At 36.9% G+C, this 23,622-nt stretch overlaps 1 protein-coding gene across 1 annotated transcript; it reads left to right on the forward strand.

The window, feature by feature from the left end:
• The first annotated feature begins 7,800 nt into the window (after window positions 1–7,800).
• Window positions 7,801–23,622, forward strand: LOC127881784 (gelsolin-like protein 1). Its single transcript, XM_052429928.1, has 13 exons — window positions 7,801–7,960; window positions 9,560–9,614; window positions 11,093–11,173; window positions 13,070–13,143; window positions 13,532–13,606; window positions 14,066–14,137; window positions 15,736–15,863; window positions 18,013–18,232; window positions 19,506–19,592; window positions 20,789–20,874; window positions 21,439–21,520; window positions 22,664–22,759; window positions 23,051–23,622. The coding sequence occupies exons 2-13, from the start codon at window positions 9,611–9,613 to the stop codon at window positions 23,144–23,146; spliced, it is 1,101 nt and encodes a 366-aa protein (XP_052285888.1). The 5' UTR covers window positions 7,801–7,960; window positions 9,560–9,610; the 3' UTR covers window positions 23,147–23,622.

Here is a 23,622-nt window from a genome sequence, read left to right on the forward strand (position 1 = left end):
TATCGACTTTGTAATTTTGTTTTGTCCTTAAGTTAATTGAATACATATGGGAACACGTGTGCTATGCTAATAAAGATATTTTTGGGGACGAAACAGATAACAATACTCATCATAATGAAGCTTACATTAAAGTCATGGATTCTAGTTTTGAGAATGCAATTTAAAGCGGCCGTTTCACAGATTTTGGTATGTATCGAAGCTAAATATCTCCAGTAAAAAACATGAACACAATTTAAACAAAGGAACAAAACCCTCAACAGGGCTCGAACCACTGACCCCTGGAGTAAAAAGTCTCCCGCCTAGACAACTCGACCATCCATGTTCATGCTTAGCTCGGATGTATTTCTTAGCTATATAAGCAATCCTTGTAGTATCTCAAAATAGAAGGACAACAACAGAACTTTCCAAATTATTCAATCGTTTCGCGTCGCACAACGCTTTTTAATTTTCAGGTTTTCAAATCGTCAAAAGATGCATATACTGGATATTTAAGAGCATGGTAAATGGTCAGTGTTACTATTTCCTTGAAAATATCATAACTAAAACGAAAATTTGCGAATCTGAAACAACTTTTTTTCAATGTTGTCAAATTACCAAAACGTTAAAACTTTAAGGACAATATTAAAACAATCAGTTAGTTAACCAGCGAACAAAACAGAGGAACAAACACTTACAATGATTTTAGGCTAGTATTCTAGAATGCTCCGAAAAAAATAGTACATATCGTATGTATGATGTTATGTGCAAAGAAATCATAACATGCAATATATTCATTTATAATGTGCACGTTTTTTAAATACCATTATAATATCTGTATGAGAATACATTTCCGATAACACTTTCAGGACAGAAATTCTTGCAAACCTGCGATAGTCTTTTTCTAACGGCAAGTGATCAAAACAACATGCAAATGTTTGAAGCGGGCGTCATCGCCTTTAAAAGAAACGTTGAACCTCACAGTTAACCATGAATTATCGTAAAACGCACAAGGGTATATCTTGTTTCCATGATAAAGGAGCTGTTTTTAACCAACAATATATTCAGCAACAGTTATCACGTGATAACCTAGTCAAGATTTGGCTCCATGTTGAATTGAGCGAGGAAGTTAAATGGTTTATGGTAACGATCAGCGACCTGACACCTGACCAAAGAAGTAAGATGTGAATATTTGCGGCGAATCGGAACCATTTTGTTTATGTGGTATTGTGGTATTAATTTCTATATTTGTTTTTAGTTTTTTACTTTTTGACTTAAATTTGAACGAATGCATATAATATGTATTTACTATTGATGTGTCATAAGATGTGCGCAGTGGAAGTTATATTTATCTTGAATATATGGTAGAACGAACACGTTTGAGCGCTTTGCATTTAAACGCTGTCACATAATTACGTATCGTTCGTGGATAACACACACTAACGACCAAAGTTCATTTCTGATTTCATTGATATTTATTTCTGTTAAATAACTTCTAACACAACGCTTCTATTGTTCATGAAGTACAATTTTACAGCGCGGCGGCCAACATGGCCGCCCCGTCAAGAAAACGTGACAACTCTCACCGCAGACTTTAAAATCTAACCGCAGAATCCTCTTACAACCACCTCACAGCATTTTTATTCTGAGGAAAAATAAACATAAAGTTTAGATATGTCTTATCCCATTCTTGATTGGTTAACTGATACTCTTCCACCGATTTACTAAACCCACCCCTTCGAATAACCCTTGTTGATTGGATGGATCGCTCATGCATCTACCGCATGTCACAGCAGAAGAGTGCAATACACAATTATCACTTTGGGAACAGGAGACCTCATTTCATTAGCATACTTGATCATACAAACAGATGTTCTCTATGGACAACCCACATTGGTAATATGAAACCTAACACTTCTATAATCGATTATGCAAACCCTGATACACATTCTATACACATTCAATCCGAACTTGTATCCGTATGTACCTTGGGAAATTGGAATTACCCTTATATTATTATCATATCTGAATTATGTATTGGTTTGAAGTAATGTTGACCTACGAGCCAAATTGTTAATCAAGAACTAAGACCATTTCAACAGATGTTCCCGATATTTGAACTACATTGGAGAAATGAAACCATACTTCCATAATCAATTTTTTAAACTTCATTACATGTCCCATCCGAACTGACCTCTGTTATGTTAATTCCTAAATACCCGCAACATACAGATACGTTACATGCTCAAGCATATTATTAAAATATTTCCCTATTATTAAATCTATCTGTACTTAAATTTCTATCATAAGAATAAACAATAAGCTACAGAGTACATGATAATAAACAATATGCTAAAAGAATAACTGATATGCGTATGCTGTTATGTCGCATCGCTATCTGTAAGTTAATCACACAGAGTTCCATATGTAATGTTTTTTCCTTTATAATTATTTGGACCAAACCAGTTATCAACATTAATAACGTATATGAATATTTGTATCGTTCATTCTACATGCTTTAACGGATAAAAACAACCATCCTCGAAACAGTTCGAATCCCAACATAACGGTGCGTTATTTGCATTGCTTAGATCCATCACTCATGCACAAAACTATGGTGACTGATTTCTGCAATATCGTTCAAGCCTGTTGTCGAGTTTAAAAATCGAGAACACGAAGACTCATAATAACTTTATATAACCTCCAGAACGGGTTTGTTTGTGCTGTCCGTTTTGTTAATTGTCCGGGTTTGTCCAGTGGTTTCATACATCATATATTAAATCATACAAATGGACATGGTACGTCATATTTAAACTTCGTAAACAAAGTGAAATGAAATACGGATACAACGGTGATCTCTTATGCGATGTCGTTTGATCACAACAGCAAAATTTAATGGATGGAACGTCAGGATTATTTTTTATATTAAAAAGGCGTGTTAGAAACCTTTCCGACCACGAATGATATATGTTAGCCACCATAAAACAAATAGTATATACATTTCCAGTAACACAAACGACGTATTGCATCGACGCCGTTTTGTGTTTATAACCTAATTGTACTCGGACTTATCTGGAAATATAAACTTAATAGGGCATGTTACCTTTTGGCTGGCTACCTGACACATTTTAGAAGTATCAGCATGTATGCTAAGATAAAATGAATCTTTTTTTCTTGATATTATTGAGAATCATACAACCGCAATGTGTGTGTTGAACCATTAAAATTGTGAACTATGCATTAGAAAATAACATACGCTTTTGAAGCAGAATCGAAAATATTTCGTGATAATTGTGTGGTTCAAATATGCTTATATTCATAAAAAAATATTTAGCGTTCTTACTATACCTTGATATTGAATGTGAAAAATACCTAACGGTAAAATAAAGTTACCGCTGTATTTTGTTATTTAACATGTGACATTGAACGTTAATATATGGCATGTGTTTACCCATATTTGGATTCATTTATTAAATTGTATCTTTACCTCTAGGCCCGTTTGAAAATTTAATGCACAGTTTCAATATAATTTATTAAACTGATCTCGGAATAAACACCCAAATAGAATTAGAAAGCCTTTAAAACATAAGTATGTTATTACTATTTTCGAAACTATTTAACATATATATATATATATATATATATATATATATATATATATATATATATATATATATATATATATATATATATATATATATATATATATATATATATATATATATATATATATATATATATATATATATATATATATATATATATGTTATATATAATGTTGACACTTGATTGCAGCGTCTTGCGTTTACAGTTGGATAATTCAAACAATATATATCTAAGAACAATAATAATAATAAATAATCATATTTTTAATTTAGCGTGTATAATGCTTATTTAAAATGGCATTACATTAAATATTTTGAAAGAAACTGTAATTGGTAAAGGCGTTTAGTTTTAAATGTTGCTAAATGAAACGTATGCTATTGTCAAACATAGCAAACAGTTCTTACTGACATACCATATACATGCTTGCAAATTATTTAATACTTCGCAGTTAATTGCATTGATATAAAATTGGTATTTTTGGAATCCAAAAAGAAAGTTAAAAGAAAGTGGTCGTGAAAGGGATTGCGATCACACGGGTGCGACTGCTGCTGCTGCTGCTGCTGCTGATAATGATGATGATATTAACAATTATTAGTGAAGGTAGTTTGTTTACAGGATGTGTGTGTATTATAAAGTTTATTGTGTCCTTCCGCTCCTGAGGCGGCTTTATGTGAGGACCCGGAGTGAGTCCCAGCACTCTATACTAATTTACTTACTAGACCCACATAAGGTGGGACGAATTTCGAACTAAATCTGCCATTCTCCAGTGTTTTTATTTGTTACTGATTTTGTTTTTCAATTTTAATGTGGTCCTGTATTGTGTGCCTTGGTACCCGGAAGAACCCCCACCGTTCAGGTATGGTTACAATCAACAAAACTCACATGCTTCCGGGAACGAGGATTGAACCCGTGTCGCCTATGTGAGAAGCGCATGTATCAACCACGGCGGTAAAAGGACAGCCTATTATAATAACAGGATGCTGTGCGTACATTCCTCGGGTTAATCGACCAGGTATGGTTAACACAGTAGTCTTTGACCTATACCTTTTGTAGCATGAAGCACGAACGCGCTGATTTCCTGAGCTAACCGGAATTTAATTTGCACAAACTACATACATGCGTACAATTCATGCCGCATGTAGTACAACATATGCATGTATTGAAAAAAGTTTAATCAATTTTACACTGGGATAGGCGACTGTAAGTACCGTATCTATATTAAGCACTTAAAACGTTTTGTTGAGAGAACATCTGTTCTACATGAATGAAAGTATGTCATCTGATCCGGTTTGGCCTTGTTAGCAGGCGGGCCAAATCGGTTTAAACTTAAAAGCAATACTATCTTGTACTGGTTACATACACATATATCTATGTTTAGTTTATATACAAATATATCCGTGTTGAGACGTACTTGCTTAGTATGAACAAGTAACTTATTTGGACTGACATAAAAAACGAAATAATACATCCATAAGTATAACATATTTTATATGAAATTTAAAAAAAAATGCATTATATGTAAAACCTGTTAAAGGTATGCCCTTTACAAAATGTACAACGCAACAATTAATGGAATTATAATAACAAGAGACGGGAGGCTCTCGCCGTAACGTCTGTGCTGTGCCGGATTTGCATCGCGGAGGCCCATAGGCGGTGAAACTTCCCACGCCTAAACCCCTATTGCTTATTAGAACGTATGCGCCAAGTCGATTCAAAGATCTATCAATATTGATCTTTGGTCGATTTTAGTCGTTTAAATTCCTCACCATAGCCATGGCGAGCAAGACATACCTGGTCTATTTATTCGTTTTAGTAACCTTACGATTGCCGTGGCTTGCAATACATATAATGTTATAATGTCATTTATACGACATTCTAATTATTAGATAAACCATTTAAGAAAAACAATCACAGTGGTAATTGTTTTTATTTCGTCACGTTCTCATGGGGCCCATGAAAGTCGCGCGGCCCATAAGCAGTTGCTTACATTGCATAATGGGTAATCCGGGACTGCGTCTGTGCCATCTGGATAGAGTTTTATTTCATACGTTTTATACCGGTAAGCGATGAATGTGTTGCTACTATTAAAAAATATGATGATTAATGATTAGTAACTATTGATATTGTTTAATGTATTCACTGTTATATGTCATAAAATTGACTATTAACATGAAATAAAATTCGTATGGCCTTGAAAGCAATACATGAACGCTATGTTTCGGGTCCTCTAGCTTATCGATAATTAGTAATCTACTAGGCGCGCTCGCCTTTTTTCCGGTCGGTATTTTGCAAATCATCGTTTCGTTACGGCTTTCCGTTAGGACCACTCATTCATTTTCTTATTTTTACCTCATTGGTGCATTGGCGAGAATGCGAGAACACGATCAATAAATTGAAAGCACGATGACATAACACGAGATCACGATGCGAGAACGCGACAATGGCGAGAACGCGAGCTTATGTCGGCAGCGGGCCGATTATAGACGTCCGGCCCGGCTCTGCCGTGCGTTATTGTCTAATGCTTATTATTAGATAAAGAATTTAATTGCTCCTAAAAGTCACGGGGCCCATAAGCAGTTGCTTACACTGCATAATGGGTAATCCGGGACTGCGTCTGTGCCATCTGGATAGAGTTTTATTTCATACTTTTTATACCGGTTAGCAATAAACGTGTTACTACTTTTCAACGAATATATAATAATTGATGATAAATAACTATTGATAGTGTTAAATGTATTTACAGTAATATGTCATTGAATAAGTTGTTAAAGAAAAATGATTCTATTTTTTGCTTGTTGTTGTTGTTTTTATGCCTGACTGGTAGAAGTCATGAAATCAAATTTATATGGCCTTGAAAGCGAAATGTGAACGCTTTGTTTCACGTCCGCTACATGTAGCTTTAATGTTTATCGAGTGCGCGGAAGCCTTTTTCCCGGTATTTTTCAATTGATCGTTACGGCTTTCCGTTAGTGCCACGTATTTATTTTTCGCATTGTTTACCTCAGTAATGCAATAGCGAGAACGAGACAACGCGATCAATAAATCTAAAGCACGATACCATCAGGCGCGATCACGATTCGAGAACGCGAGATTACAATGGCGAGTACGCGAGATAGCACGATCGCGATCTCGTATCGTTATCCCGTATCTTTTCGCACCGTGTTTTCGAGTTCTCGACCCTGCTGTTTGTTTTTAATCGGAAATGCGAGAACACGATTCAAAATCACAATTTAAATACCCTGATCCCGCATCGTATTCTTGCAATTCTAAATCGCGATCTGGCATCGTATTCTCATAATTTTCGCATCGTATTATCGCAACCTCGCATCATGATTATCGACCTTTGAACGAGAACGAGGGCGAGAACGCAACATCTCGATGCGAATACTTATATACGAAATCACGTTACGGCGTCGCAATGTGGGATTAGGGAAATAAGATGAGAGATAGTGAAACAACGATGCGATAACACTGAGCTTAGTTCAATAACATGATATCACGATATTTACTTGACAAACTCGTTCCCTATGCGCAGACGATTTAATTCGGGGAACTCTAATTATATACAATACATGGTTGTTACTTACAGCGATGATATTACATGTCTACGCATTTGCGACCCAGAGAAGGTATTGCGAAGTTATTATCATATGTTGATCTCGCGTTCTCGACCTATGCTCAGTACAGATCACGAAGACGCGATGCGACATTGCGATAGTGATATCGATATTCATTCCGATACCTTTTCTTTCTTTGCTCGTATTATCGCAATCTCGCGTAGAGACTTCGAGGCGTCACATCTTTGTATTGTGCCTTCGTATCTTGATTTTGAGTTCTAGCCCTTGTAATTTAAAGGTCGATTGTGCATATTCAAGACACGATATTGCGAAAATACGATGCGAAAACGCCATGCATGATGCGAGAACGCGAGATCACAATGCGAAAATACGAGATTGCGATTCGTAAACGCGAGATCGCGATGCGGAAACGCGAGTTGCCAAAAGCGATAGTACGAGGCGAGACTAATATCACCTTCTCGCATCGTGTTGTCGTATTTTCGACCTTCGGAAAAAACTAGACCGAGATTACGAAAACGTCATGCGTAACACGAGAAAATGATTTAAGATTACGATATTTCTATCGTGACATTGCATCGGGACCTCGTAATATCACTTTCTCGCCCTTGTAAGAGTTAGACAATTCAAGACAACGAGAAGCCAGTACGGAACACCGTATTTTGAATTGTTATTCACAAATCGCAGTGGCGTAAACGAAAAATTGTTTGCTATTAGTAGCAGTTAAATACGCGTTTAGTGTTTAAACGTTAAGTGTATACTAACGACGGGGCTATTGAACCAACGGGAAAATTGTGTATGAGGTATGGCGATTATTGCATCTTCATATAAAACTATAGTTTTTTGGTTTGTTTGTTGTTTTTTTTTGAACGCATGTAGGAATTTATTCGTATTGTGCAGAAGCGACGAGCTGCAATTGAGCGTTGTGTTTATGTTTGAAAGTAGTGAGACGAAATTAACTTCTACTAGCGCCCATTCTGTCTTTCTGGTGTTAAACATTTAACCTGAGTAAAAATATTATTGCACTTAAGTGTTTTAATCCAAAATTATGTTAAATCAAAATACCGGTCATTGTCCATTATGCTTCAGCTGCAGATGTATGAGTAAACAAAATCCTCGCATTTAAGAAGTATTTGTTTTTACTAACGACTCAAGTAATTTTCAGAACATATTTTTATTTTTACTGGTTGGGACTTTCTGTTGATGAGCTTTGTCTGATTTTTAGAAAATCCCATTAATTCTGACCGGAAAGCTTCCAAATATAATGGTCATGTACGCATGAATTGTCGTTCGTAGATAATCATTGGGAAAGTGATGTTAAAAAAATACCATATAAATTACGCAATAACAAAAAAATGCAGTGTTTTGATAGCATGGCTATTTTTATGGAGAAACAACGAGTGTAGCCTGTAAATCTGTAAATATATTATTTGTTGATAACCGTTTTAAAAGTACAAGTATATTAATTTAAGAGGCACTTAATGGACGTCACTAAAATCAACGTCGTTATCGAAAATCATACAGCGCGGTTGTTTTAGCTAGATAACAGAAGTTTGTTGTTATTTCAAGGATATGTTTACATCCGAATAAGGTCATCAGTACTTGACATATTAAATGATTAACTATATTTACATGTATTGTTTTACACCAGGATTCGCGCACATTCTGTTTAATTATTTAATTTTGTCGAGTGTAATTTCAACTAAAGTTGTATCAACAAATGATAAAATGTGAAAGCATGATTTGCAGTCACGTTAAAGAAAATGCGTGTTTGTACTTTAGTTTATTTATTACCACAAACGCACAAGAAGAATTGTCGGCTCGTCTCGAATGCACTCGCATTGTTACTCGTTTAATTTTATTTTTACAATTTTAGACATATTAGTGCCATTAATTGTTTTAAAGGAACATTTGCGTTATTGCGCGATATATATTTGTTTGTCAAAAGTGTCTACCTAAATACCCGACAACGTGCATGCGCCAAGTATGCTTCTCACTTTTAATCAATGCACTCCATCCGCAGCTCCCTCGCTCACTCCATCCATTCATCCACCCATCCATCCATCCATCCATCAATCCATCATGCAATCCATCCAACCATTTATTCATTCATCCATTTTATAATTCACTCCATCATTCCATCCGTCCGTCCGTCCGTCCAGCCTGCCAGTCAGCAAGCCAGTTCACTATCAGTTCATCAATCCGTCCCTCAATCCATCTGTCCATCAATCCATCTAGCCAGCCTGCCATTAATCCATCCATCCGCCCATCAATTCATACATCCATCCACATCCATACATCTATATATTCTTCCATCCATCCATCCGTTGGGCTTTGGATCGCCCCATGCTTTCTTGAATTATGAAATTTTGATTGAATACTATGTTATTTGTTTCTTTCAGATAAGAAGATCATTTCTACTATTTTGAATAGACGCATATAACATTTATACGATGGGTATGTAATCAGGCAGTTATGAACATTTTTATATGCTTTTTGTATGTCGCCGGATTTTACGGTACAGAGACATTGCTCAATAAGCTCATAAACTAGTTCGCTAAAGTGCATACCATTAGGTTGAATCGTCATTACAAACCCAGTTTATCGAAACAAATGAAATGAATTCAGTGTTGCAAAACGTGCAATTTTCTTGATTAAATCGTTATATACCTGAGCTGAGATCATTAAACTTGCGAAAGTATGTAAAGAAAATACTATGATCTGATCTCGTTTTCATATATAAACGTAGTTGTATCATATTTAGGACCTCATGAATTAGCATGGCGCGTATTGAGACTAACCAACAAAGTGATAAAAAATGTCATCACGATATTAATTAACCCATTTATGCCTAGTGGACTCTCCCATCCTTTTAAATTGGATCAATTTTCTTTCCAAAATTAGGGATTTCTAGTGTACTTATTTCTATATTTAAAATAGTTCGTACAAAAATTCTTTTAAGCAAACAGCGCAGACCCTGATGACACGCCGCATCATGCGGCGTCTCATCTGGGTCTACGCTGTTTGCCAAGGCCTTTTTTCTAGACGCTAGGCATAAATGGGTTAAACTCAACGACTATTGAGTTAAGTGTTGTAATATGTTAATGTTATATGATTGATCCTTTTACTAATGTTTGGGTACACTTAGCATGGTTCCCATATCTTACGTTTAATAAGTTGCGTCTGGAAATAAAATACTTCGTTGACCTACTTACCGAACAATATACTAACAAGGAATATATCATATCAATTCAGCAAATTATTTTAAATATATATGCACGTTATATAGAACAATACAACGGAATATGTTTAAGATTGTGGTTTGTTTTGCGCATTGTACATATACGTGTCTTTGTAGCGGCGGTCTGTTTGAACATTTACATTTATTATATTAACATATTGGCGACAATACCAGAAATCATACACTCAGAGTACATTCATACCCGCAAATTCTCGATAAAGTAAATACATGTAGTTTCACCAATATTTCAGAACCACTTACAGAAACACTTACAGTAACACAACTTCAAAATATTTATAAGAGACACCAATATTTCAGAGCCACTTACAGAACCACTAACAGTAACACAACTTCAAAATATTTATTAGAGACTTCGTATGAAGTTTATATAATTCTGTATCGGACCACTTCTACTTACTAAAGCCTATTTATACTGAGCCGCGTTCTGGGGAAACAAAGGGTGCAATGCATGTGCATAAAGTGTCGTCACAGATTATCCTGTGCAGTCTGCACAGGCTTATCAGGGACGGCACTTTCCGCCTTAACTGGATTTTCACTAAGAAGAGACTTCCCTTAACCGAAAAATACAATAAAGGCGGAGAGTGCCGTCCATGATTATACTGTGCGGATTGCAAATGCTTAAAGTCCGGTTTTCTCAGGGCGAGGCATACATATGTACATGTATATTCCGCAGCCTTACGCAAACAGAAGCAGTATGATTGGAAGGACTCGAACCTGGCCCTGTTTGGCTCCGATACAGAGAAACAGGTGAAAAGTAAGTAAGTCGGTCAAATGCTGCAATTTGATAAAATAATCATTTTTGCTGGGAATTGCATACTTTTTTTTACATTATTGAACAGCATTTAGCTTGATTACCCGGTATACTACTTTCATCGAAGACTCAATTGAGTCCACGTGTTCACGCGCGATGATTTATCTGGTTTGTAAAGACATAACTTATTGGCCGAGAACATATCAAGTTGGTCTCCTTTCGGACACATTTCTAGTATTAAATTCATATGATACGCTCTCATTGAACAAGAGGTGTGAAACTAAAACTAAAGGTTACATGATACTAAATAATCGAGTCATATACTCTCTAAAAAAAACAACATCATATTACTCGAAACCATGTTTTACACTTAAGACTTGTGTTCTGCTTTATCTCTTGGAGATATTGAAAGGGAAAGAATATAAGTTCACAACTACTAGTAAATCCCAGACATATGATAAAGTTAGCTACTACAGTACAAATTTGCACTGAAAAAAGGTTACATTCCACTAGAAAATTGGCCGGAAAATTCACGTGCAAATACAGTCGATTTTGATTTGTGTCAAGTTCTTTCTTGGTTTGAACATGAGATACATTTATTATTTCTTAAATCAATTCAGATTAGAATGACCTTTCATAAAAGTTATGTTTATGGGGATCTCTATGCGCAAAATGTTGCATTTATTTTCGCTTAAAGTTGTCGCTTTCACATTTAATTATATAGGGAAATTATTTAATATATTGTGACCTGAAACCAATATTGATTATCCACGCTCGTTTTCAAGGGCGCCTTAGACAAACCACAAATGATAATACATTTTAGGAACAGGTATTCTGATTAAATTATGTATCATTTTTCCATGAATTATAAACAAAATACTCGCTATATTTTCCGCATTTTAAGCGCATAATGCATGCGTGACGTTAAATTTGAATGCTTTATTATCTGTCTATTGTCAAAGTAACACGATAAAAGTATTTTGTTGCATGCGAGAGTTTCTTATAACTCTGAATAATTTACCTTTAGTGATTGAGGGTTGATGATATTTTCGAGCGATAACATATTAGTGTATCCGGTTTTATGTCGCATTATACGAACACACAATTTGTATTGTCGAGACCGCTTCCGTAACATAAAGGGATGGTGATAAAAGAAAACTTATCTTCAGGAGGCTGGTTCACACTATGCGTGTATTTTGTAGATTTTTTTATATTTCTTTACTTTAACAACTATTATATTTCGATTTATATAAAATATGAATAATTTGAAGAAAAGGATTTTTTCGACGCAATTGTGATTTAAATCCGTGACAAAGCGTGCACAACCTTACGTGATACTAACATACAGCGTTTTTTAGGAATTGACATATTTTCATATCAAATTTTCGAAGAAACAATATGCAAAAGCTTTATATTTAAATCAATATTTAGTTCGATTAATGGTTATTCAACAACGAAACCACATTTTTAATATCCATAAGTGTTTCTCGCTTGTTTGAAAATAGTGTATGCACTGTCATTTTATTAGACAACCTGTTATTAGTCAATTCTTAAAATATGAATGTTCGCTAGCATTGACTTGAGCTCACTGCCATTCATGTACATCTGACGTCTGGGCCCGCATTCACAAACAGATTCTTTGACTTGAGTCTAAAATTAACAAATATTATCCAAACTGTTATGCTCTAAATCCACTTGAAAGTTATTTCTAGCATGGTAGTAAACAACTAAAATTGCATTATTCCTTGTTTAGAAAAGTTTATGTTTATGACATACGCTTGATTCTCACAGCCTTGTCATATTTAAACTTTGAAGTTCGAATTCTGGGGTTGAAATCTATTCTTTATTCTTAAGTCTAAGAATAAGTTGGTGAATATGCGCCCTGGTTTTGGCTTGCAGAGGAGTCTGCTGCAACGGAGCCCGCCTGGGAGACGGCTGGTCAGAAACCCGGGCTGCAGATCTGGCGCATCGTGGTGAGTCGGAAGTGGATTTGACGGCGCAATGGCAACAGCTCGTTGATGTTTAGTTTACGTAACGTTACGAACAAATGCGCCGCACTCTGGGACAATGTGCGTAAAGTGTCGTCTAAGATTAGCCTGTGCGGACAACACTTTCCGCTGTTATGGTATTTTTTCGTTTAAAGGAAGCATCTACTCACGAAAAGTCAGTTTAAGCGTAATTTTTCGTCCCTGATTAGCATGTGCGGACTGCACTTGCTAATCAAGAACGACACTTTAAGCACATTGTAATCCCGTTTTCACGGGGCGCGATTTTTTTTAACATTGAGGTATACAAATAATTTAACTTGTAGTACCGGTGTGAAGCTGACATGGTTTGTAATATTCTTGCTTTATTTTCCAGAATTTCAAGATTACTTCTTGGCCAAAGGAAGACTACGGTAAATTCTACGACGGTGATTCGTACATCATTCTCAACGTGAGAAGTATTTCGTTATCGAGTTATTGTCTCTTTCCAGATTCGCTAAATTTATTAAAATGTTAATAATGGACATGATTTGCATTTCAAAAATATCGTAGGTGTCACTATAAGAGACACACAATGCTGTTACTTCCAAGGAAAGGCTTTTGACCAGTTTTTATAACGTTAAGCCCGAATATTGTTACGTTATTGACCTCAAAGAAAATTTAAGCCCTAGGCTGTATTGACCTCAAAGAAAATGTGTGAGTCTTACTCTCGGAAAAATGCATTTGCTAACGTAAAGTGTCGGAGCAATAAGCCTTTGCATGCTACAAAGGATAATGTAGGACCACACTTTCAGCGTTAATTTTCCTTTTAAACGTTAGTCTTGGACAATATTTGCGCAAATGCATTAAGCACCGTTTTCTCAGAATTATATCTATTTGTTACTGAAACTGTAGTGTTTTTGCCTTTCAGACGTACAAGGACGGGGATTCCAACCAGCTCCTATATGACGTTCACTTCTGGATTGGAAAGTACAGCACACAGGTGGGCTAGTAGAACTCAATCTGTCGATGTCGGCTTAGATACCCCGTAAAAGTACCCCGGACACTCTAAAGTACTACAATGTACCCCGGGCACGGAACTTAAACTAAAAGGCCCCCAGCAATACCCCTGTGTACTTTTTAGTATATTTCTGTCCTTTGCAGTATACTTAAGAGTACCCGGGGCACTTTAGAGTAGTACCTTAGCCAACAACGACCGATTTAGCGCTAGAAGAGGACTGATTCAAAATGTCGGTTTGTAATCTGTCAAGTCAGACAAAGTCGCGTCAATAGTTACTTATTTAATAGCCAGGCAAAGCATCCGTTGCCCACTTTCTTCACGATCCTGAAGCAATCTGTATCGCTTGCTTAGTATTGAGCTGCACTCTGGGAAAACGGGGCTTAATGCTGTTATGTTGTTTTATTTTTCATTTAAAAAAGGAAAGTCTCTTTTTAGACGTCAATTATAAGTCTGACTTCGGACGACGGACTTCACAGGCAAATCTATGATGACACTTTACGTATTTGCATTACGCCCGGATTTTTCCACATCGCGGTTCAATTAAATTGACAAGATTAAAATAACACTTGAGAAATAACTTAAGGCTGAGCTATAGGTCATTGTCGTGTATACACGCATAGAGTGTAGGTTGTAGGGCTTTTTAGCCCCGCTTAAAAATCGCAGGGCCTGAAAAGGGACAAAGGAATAGGAGGGTCACCTCTTGTGTGAAAAATCGTCAAATGGCAAACTGCGCCTCTTGTACGTGGCTTAATGAGATCTTTCCTCTTAAGAACTTACCGGTATATTCAATTATCCATTCAGCATATCTGTCATTACGTATCTTTTTCAGTGAAGAATCTTTTTTGATGTTAATATCAAGTAATGCTACGTGTTAGTTTATTAAACTGTCAATAAAATTCAAATAAAGTAGCCAGTAACTCATGCCTACACGTCCATAACATTCTGGATAAACATTATTATTTAACAGAAAAAAGTAATTAACCAACGCTGACAGAAAACGTAACCTGCAGATTAAATTAATAACCGGACTGAGTGGAACAGAACATTGAATAAATGCTATTACTTAAAAAAAATCTAAGTTTATTCTAAAAAGTTTGGAAATATTGAAAACAATATATATGAAATCAAGAGTTTTATCAACCATTATGCTGCAATACTTTTTTTGCTTAAATACAATAGCATTTGCTCGCTTTTCCGTGTAATATGCCAAATATCATTACCGGAAAGGGAGATACATGTCATATTTCCATTTTGTAAAAGCAACATCATGTATTTATTGTCTCTATTTCCAGATAAGATATCAGTGTTTCACGACGTTTATAGTGTACCGTAAAACCATATTTATTCGCCGCACATGCATTTTAGTTCATTACTTCATTGGATGGATGAACGAATTTATTATGCCAAATGTTTAATTAAAACAAGAATAAATCACCTTCGGCATGTTTTTTTTTCCAATGTAAACCACGCATACATCCTGTGTATATCTAACAAACCAGATAAGTCCCGATATTACGCACTGGGAAGTACTTTATACTGTCTACTTAACTGACACTTGGAACGTATATTTGATGTTTCAGGACGAGTACGGCACGGCGGCCTACAAGACGGTGGAGCTCGACACATTCCTAAACGATGTGCCGGTACAGCACCGCGAGGTCCAGGGTCACGAATCCGAGCTCTTCCGGAGTTACTTCAAGGCAATCACGTGAGTCTAGAGTGTATATTGGGGAGCTACTTCAAGGCGATCGCGTGAGTCTAGAGTGCATATTTGGGGAGCTACTTCAAACAATCACGTGAGTCTAGAGTGTAGATTGGGGACTTACTTCAAGCAAGCACGTGAGTCTAGAGTGTAGATTGTGAGCTTCTTCAAGGCAATCACGTGAGTTTAGAGTGTAGATTGGGGAACTACTATAAGGCAATCACTTGATTCTATAGTGTAGTCTAGAGTGTAGATTGAGGTGCTACTTCAAGGCAATCGCGTGAGTCTAGAGTGCAGTTTTGAGGAGCTACTTCGAGCAATCACGTGATTCTAGAGTGTAGATTGAGGTGCTACTTCAAGGCAATCGCGTGATTCTATAGTGCAGATTTGAAGAGCTACTTCAAGCAATCACGTGATTCTAGAGTGTAGATTAGGAAGCTACTTCAAGCAACCACGTGAGTCCAGTGTGTACATTTGGGGGGGGCTACTTCATGCAATCACGTGAGTCTAGAGTGTAGATTGGGGACCTACTTCAAGCAAGCATGTTAGTCTAGAGTGTAGATTGGGGACCTACTTCATGCAATCACGTGAGTCTAGAGTGTAGATTGGGGACCTACTTCAAGCAAGCATGTGAGTCTAGAGTGTAGATTGGGGACCTACTTCAAGCAATCACGTGAGTCTAGAGTGTAGATTGGGGACCTACTTTATGCAATCACGTGAGTCTAGAGTGTAGATTGGGGACCTACTTCAAGCAAGTATGTGAGTCTAGAGTGTAGATTGGGGACCTACTTCAAGCAATCACGTGATTCTATAGTGTAGATTTGGGACCTTCTTAAACCAATCACGTGAGTCTAAAGTGTAGATTGGGGACCTATTTCAAGGCAATCACGTGAGTCTAGAATTTAGATTGGGGACCTACTTCAAGGCATTTACGTGATTCTAGAGTGTAGATTTGTGACCTACTTAAAGCAATCGCGTGAGTCTAGAGTGTAGATTGGGGACCTAATTTAAGGCAATCACGTGATTCTAGAGTGAAGATTTGGGGCCTACTTAAAGCAATCGCGTGAGTCTAGAATGTAGATTGGGGACCTAATTCAAGGCAATCACGTGATTCTAGAGTGTAGATTTCGGACCTACTTAAAGAAATCGCGTGAGTCTAGAATGTAGATTTGGGACCTACTGAAAGCAATCGCGTGAGTCTAGAATGTAGATTTGGGACCTACTGAAAGCAATCACGTGAGTCTAGAATGTAGATTGGGGACCTAATTCAAGGCAATCACGTGATTCTAGAGTGTAGATTTGGGACCTTCGTCAAGCAATCACGTGAGTCTAGATTGTAGATCTGGGGCCTACTTTAAGCAATCACGTGAGTTTAGAGTGTAGATTGGGGACCTACTTCAAGGCAATCACGTGAGTCTAGAGTGTAGATTGGGGACCTTCTTCAAGCAATCACGTGAGTCTAGATTATAGATCTGGGGCCTACTTTAAGCAATCATGTGAGTTTAGAGTGTAGATTGGGGACCTACTTCAAGCAATAACGTGAGTCTAGAGTGTAAATTGGGGACCTACTTCAAGCAATCACGTGAGTCGAGTGTGTAGATATGGGGCTTACTTTTAGGCAATCACGTGAGTCGGAATGTAAAATGTTGATGTTCCGCGTGAATATTCGTTCAGAGTATAATTTGGTGCAACATTAAGTATATGGCCGAAAACATCACAAACAAATTAAAGCGGTTATATATTTGGCAAAAATTATAATTTATTGTTCTATATATAAATTGTGAATGTGCTTTACAAGTTGTTTTCAACAAAGAATAAAATCCTGGTTATTATATTGTGTTATGGCGGATGGGCGGGGTATCGACCGGCTGTCGGTCGATAACTTAAGCTAAGAAATCCTTTACCAATCTTAAAGGAACTTTGATTGTAGAAAGATGGAAGGGTTAATTGAAGGGTTACTTAACTTAATATTGTTTTAGCCGAAATTGTGTGTCAACTATTGTAAACTTACATGCATACCTATTTTGGGATTGCAGAATTATTATAATAAAAGTAAATAAATTAGTAACACACTTGTTTCATTGCATTGCCATAATTATCCGCCATGGTTCCCGTTTTGTTTTTATAAAGGGTTTTATATTACGCCTCTCCATAGTACCATGAAAGGCGGCGCGGACAGCGGTTTCCGGCACGTGAAACCCGAGGAGTACACGCCCCGACTGCTTCATTTCCATGGCGACCGGATGGGGGTGGTAGTTACGGAAAAACCGCGCTGCAAGAGTCTCATAGACCATACGGACGTCTACATCCTAGACCTGGGGCTCAAACTCGTCCAATGGAACGGCACCGGCGCTAACAAGGACGAGAAAATGAAGGTGGCTATAGAGAATACTATAGTTGGTTTATTGTGTACTTGAATTTATTCGACGAGTTGAAGAATGGTTTACAGAAATGTTTTCACAGAAAAGTCAGCCTTTCTTAGACGACTATATATACTTTTTCTACAATATAAATATAAAAAAAATATTTAGGGTGACAATACAAATGTTAGAGATTAAATTTTGGAATATGTATATAAAAAAAATAAGTGAATCGCGCCTTGCGCAGTAATATCAAACTTATGTGTGATCTTTCCCGTTTAACAAGACAAAATATCGCTATATGCCTCGATTCAAATATAATCAGCATTCCAAAGGTTACACACTCCAGTAGAACACAGCTGGCTTTGTTCAAACTCAAATTCTTGTTTCACCAAAGAATAAGACAAAATCCCAAAAGTGTACCCCTACGTCAAGCATGATGCAGCATTAAAACCCGTCAATATTGTTTCTTTTAGTGTATAAACAACTCTTCTTTAACTCTTCTTTTGACACACTTTTTACTAACTGGCATGTACAAGTCAAACCTCTTCTCGCTTATGTTCTAGTCAATATGTATGGATTAAAATGACCATGTTTACTTATGTCTAGTTAACTGTTTTGTTTGCTGCAATTATGAGATTAAATCCTCATGCGGCATACGCGATACATTTATTCATCGCCATCTGACGTTTCCATTTTAAAACGTTGAAGTCAGCAGGCAATCCTTTGTGGATAGACATTCCTATTCTTCAAAGAAAGTACCTTTCAAATACGAAGTTAATTTTCGTCGATAAGAAAAAAAACAACACAATTATAAGATTTGACAGACTATTCTGCTGCTTTTTTCTTTTTTTGGGTGACAATACATTCCATTCGAATTTCCCGCGACGATAGCCGAACATTTACGATCGAACGCGAGATTGGCTTCGGGAAGCTCATTACAAATGCGTAGTGCTCACGACGCCGCCCGAAGCCAATCTCGCGTTTACTCGTAAAAGTGCGGATATCGTCGCGGGAAATTCAAATGGAATATATTGTCACACACAAAATAAAAACGAGATTTTTTTTGTATCTCGTTGAATATATGTTTTCATACCACATCTAGCGTTGAAAAATTTGCTGTTGCTATAAGGAACACTGATTTTTTATGGGTTAACTTTATTTTACGAAATATTCGTTGATTTTGAGTATGTATGTGGCTTTAAGACTGACGAAGTACTATGTACAAGTTGTAATCAAATGACTGTTCTGTACTCTTCTGTTCATATAACATTTTGTTGATATCAAGGCCCTTCAATACATCAAGGGGCTACAGACAGAGAGGGGTGGAAAGTGTCACGTGGAATGTCTAGATGAGGACCCTATCGCACCTGAGGTCAGTACAGTAGGCCCGATGTATGTATACGACAGTCATCACGATCGAAAAGGCAACACCAGGGCTCCCCCTGGCTCAAAACGTTCTTAGTCAAATTTACTGTAAAACTTTTGCATTCTTCACTTTTTATATGTGTTTGAGGATTTATGACGAAAACGTTGCAGCCAAATGGAAATGGCTTAAGAACAATTTTCAAATTTGTAGCCAATGGTTTATTTTGTGAATGGCAAGGTAATCCCTCCCCCCCCCCCCCCCCCGAACATGAAATAGACGTACCGGTATTTATTTACAATATTTCATATTTAACTATACAATGTGTATATGTGTAGGTTTTAAGCATTGCACTTTTCCCCCGCCTGTACTTACGTAAAAAAACAACAAACTTACGACCCGAAGTTGTGTGTTCTCAATTCCTCTTTAAAAGCTGGATGAACTAAGATTAATAACGGAATTACTTCACTGTGTGGATTCTCGTAAAGGAAGGTATATCAGCTACGACAAGTTTAAGAGGAAAACTTGTCGATTGCCTTTTTGCCAACATTCAACACATGTATATAGTAGTTCCCGAAATTGTTTTAACACAGCTTAACTACAACTACGATTTCCTTTCGTTGTGTGCACTCTACTCGATTTCAACTACTAGGTGGAATTCGCTCAAACTTTCACAACTGCATGACGTTAACGTGTAGGTGATCGTCAAAGAAGGCTTTTTTCTACGACCAGTTTAGGCAGACAAGTTATTTTCAAAGCTGAAGAATCATCATGAATATGATATTTTAAACGAATGAAATTTCTAATTGACCATCTATGGCAAATGTATGTCAACTTGTCTTTTTTGGCCCAATCGTGTCGAGAGGGAAACAGTGTCTGTCCCATCTACTTCCATCAACATTTCGTATTGAAAATGTTCGTCTGTTTGGTCCAATGGTGTCGAGAGGGCAACGGTGTCTGCCCCATCTACTTCCATCAAATTTGAAAATGTTCATTAATGTTTTTGTTCAAAAAGGAACTGTGCCTTTTCAGTGAGTGACATATACCTCCAGCTAAGAGAATTATATTATTTTCGCTGTTTTGTTTTTACTAATTTCACTGTATTTGTATCGAACTAGCTTTTAAAACGCAAGATATGCTGTTTTGTATGCGGTGCGCATGCGTGGTCGTTGCTAGGTAACCTTGCTACACGCGTGTATTTACAGGACGAGTTTTACAAGTTCCTCGACGAACAGCCGGACGCTGATGACGCCGAACCGGAAGTTAAAGACAAGGTCAAAGAGCTGTGGAGGTAGGAGCTGTTGCTATGCAAACACATGCACCTTGATTCTTACAATAATGGTTCAAACTGATTCCACAACAACTACAATATAAAAAATAACCGGATCAAAAAGAAACGCGCGATAAGGGAAACTGTGATACTGTTATTTATTCACAAATGAATTGCTTCTATACTGGCGATAATTCGTTGACGCCTATTAAAGAACCTATTTAAACATGTGATACTACTTGTAAAAAAACGGACTGGCATAACTGTGTGTTGGCTAGTTGATAGTATGACGGCAAACTGGCTTAATACTGTAGATGGACTGCAAAGTCAATTTGACAATAAACTTTAAATTAAACGAGTTTTAAAACACAGGCGTTTCTTGTGATCAATTTATATCGAAATTATCATAATGTGTCAACGAGCATTATCGTATATGCTTGCAGATTTTCCGAAGCCTCTGCCAAGTCGTTGTGACAACAAACTTTAAATAACATCAGTTCCAAAACACAGGCGTTTGCTTTTAACAATTTATATCTGAAGAATTGATATAATACGTTACGCGAGCATTTTCGTCTTTGATTGCAGATTGTCGGACGTCTCTGGTAAGCTGTCTATGAAACCGGAAAAGAGAGGTTCGGAGATAAGCCGCTCTGCACTTGATAGCAACGTACGTTACCAAGGAAACGCGATAGTCGGTTGAATAAACTAGTATTAACTTAAACATTATATGATCCGCGCTCTTGGAAACGGGGTTTAATGCACGTGCGTAACGTCTGCTCCCAGATTCGTCTGCGAAGTCCGCACAGGCTACAAAGGGACGACATTGTCCGCTTTTATGGTATTTTACGTTTAAAAAGTCTCTTCCTGGCGATTATCCAGATGAGGCGGAAAGTTTCGTCGCCGATTAAATTGTGCGGACTGCACAGGCTGATCTAAGACGACACTTTACGCAAATGCATTAAGCCCCGTTTTCCCAGAGCGCGGCTAGGGTATAAAGGTAGGCAGTTATTATTCAAAAGTGCAAGCAAAATGAGAGGTTAAAGAATGAATTTTTTCTTACTTCACTAAATTAAAAAAAAAGAAAAGCACTACGTGGATGTGATGTGTACCCACAAGATCTCGCATACATTCCAAATGCTGATATAAATATGTCTTAATAACTGTACATTCGTTTTTATATCTGTCGACATATTTCGTGTTTTAATGACTTTTTGGTGGAAACGAAAATTCGTGAATTCCTGGTTTTAGAAAAAATGAGGAATTTTCTACGGTCATTTTTCCTTTTTTTTTTAGTTAAGTTAGAGGATCAGTACTATATATATATATATATATATATATATATATATATATATATATATATATATATATATATATATATATATATATATATATATATATATATATATATATATATATATATATATATATATATATATTTATATTTATATATGTGTGTGGAATAAATCGTCTGCTGATCCAGAGTGGTTCAATCGTTGCAACTTGCTACCGACAAGTTACAAGTGTTCATATGCGGATCCAGGGGGGGGGGCGGATGCGGCGTACGCCGCCCACCCCTAAAATCGCCAAAGTAAAGTCAATTCATTTGATGTTTCACACTTTACTGGATCTAAATCACCTATTTAAACTTGTCAAAGCCTTCAAAATCGCAAAATCGTGGAGCTTACGGGGGGCTTCGCCTCCTGGAGCCCCTAGCAGGGCTCCAGCAAATCTTTCAATATCTCGCCCCCCCCCCAACCAGAAATCCTGGATCTGCCCCTGAGTGATAATGCTATGTATTTTGTGTTTACAGGATGTGTTCATTTTGGATACAAAGACCGAGCTGTTTGTCTGGATCGGTAAAAAGACGTCCATCAACGAGAGACGTAACGCCATGACCTACGCACACGTGAGTTGCTCAACATAACGTCACAACTGCAAAATGTCGATCAGTTTTGTGTCAGACTTCCTTGTTTTTTTTATTCATTTGGAAATATATCAGTTTTCTTTATTTTTTAATGCTATGTAGAGAATAACGTTGTATTCGATATGTGTCTTATCACATGGAATATTGTATGCATGTTTTGAGATGTCCTTTCCGAGGTATGTTATATCCATGGTAATGTTGTGCCATTTTAATAGCACCGCCAAATAAATGGATTTTTATCTTTAATTAAAACGTGGGTATATTTATGTCTAGAACTACCTGATGAAGACCGACCACCCCCTGGTCCCCATCTCGTGCGTGAACGAGGTCACCAATGATAAACGGTTCGCCGCGGCCATCGCTGCGTAGACGTCGCGGGGACGTCAGGCCAACTCTAGTTACTATGGAGGCGTTATCAAAGAACGATATCAAGCGTTATCTGTGTACTAACGTATGCTGTGTTCAAGTCTTCTGGCGTGGACACTGTCGACGCCATAGCGTCTTCGACATTCCCAGCCTGTGCATGCTTTTTGTAAACGTGTATACTATATATACTATATATACTTATTTATATTGTTCTAAATAACTGAACACTTGTCAGTAGTGCTTTTTTTCTTAACATGACATTATAATGTTTGAATGGTGGAATATTATTTTGATTGCCAAAATCGGATATATGATTGTTAGCATTAACCGTAAATTACCCTTATAGATGTTATTTTCTTTCCTTAAATATGTGTTTTTAGAGGAATAGGACGATGAATGGTTGAACTTTATCAAAACGTTAGCTGTTCACTCTATTGTTATGATCAGTAACGTGTCTTAAATAAACTTTGAAAACTGTG

The sequence above is a fragment of the Dreissena polymorpha genome, chromosome 5 (assembly GCF_020536995.1).
Source record: "Dreissena polymorpha isolate Duluth1 chromosome 5, UMN_Dpol_1.0, whole genome shotgun sequence".
NCBI classification, from domain to species: Eukaryota; Metazoa; Mollusca; class Bivalvia; order Myida; family Dreissenidae; genus Dreissena; species Dreissena polymorpha.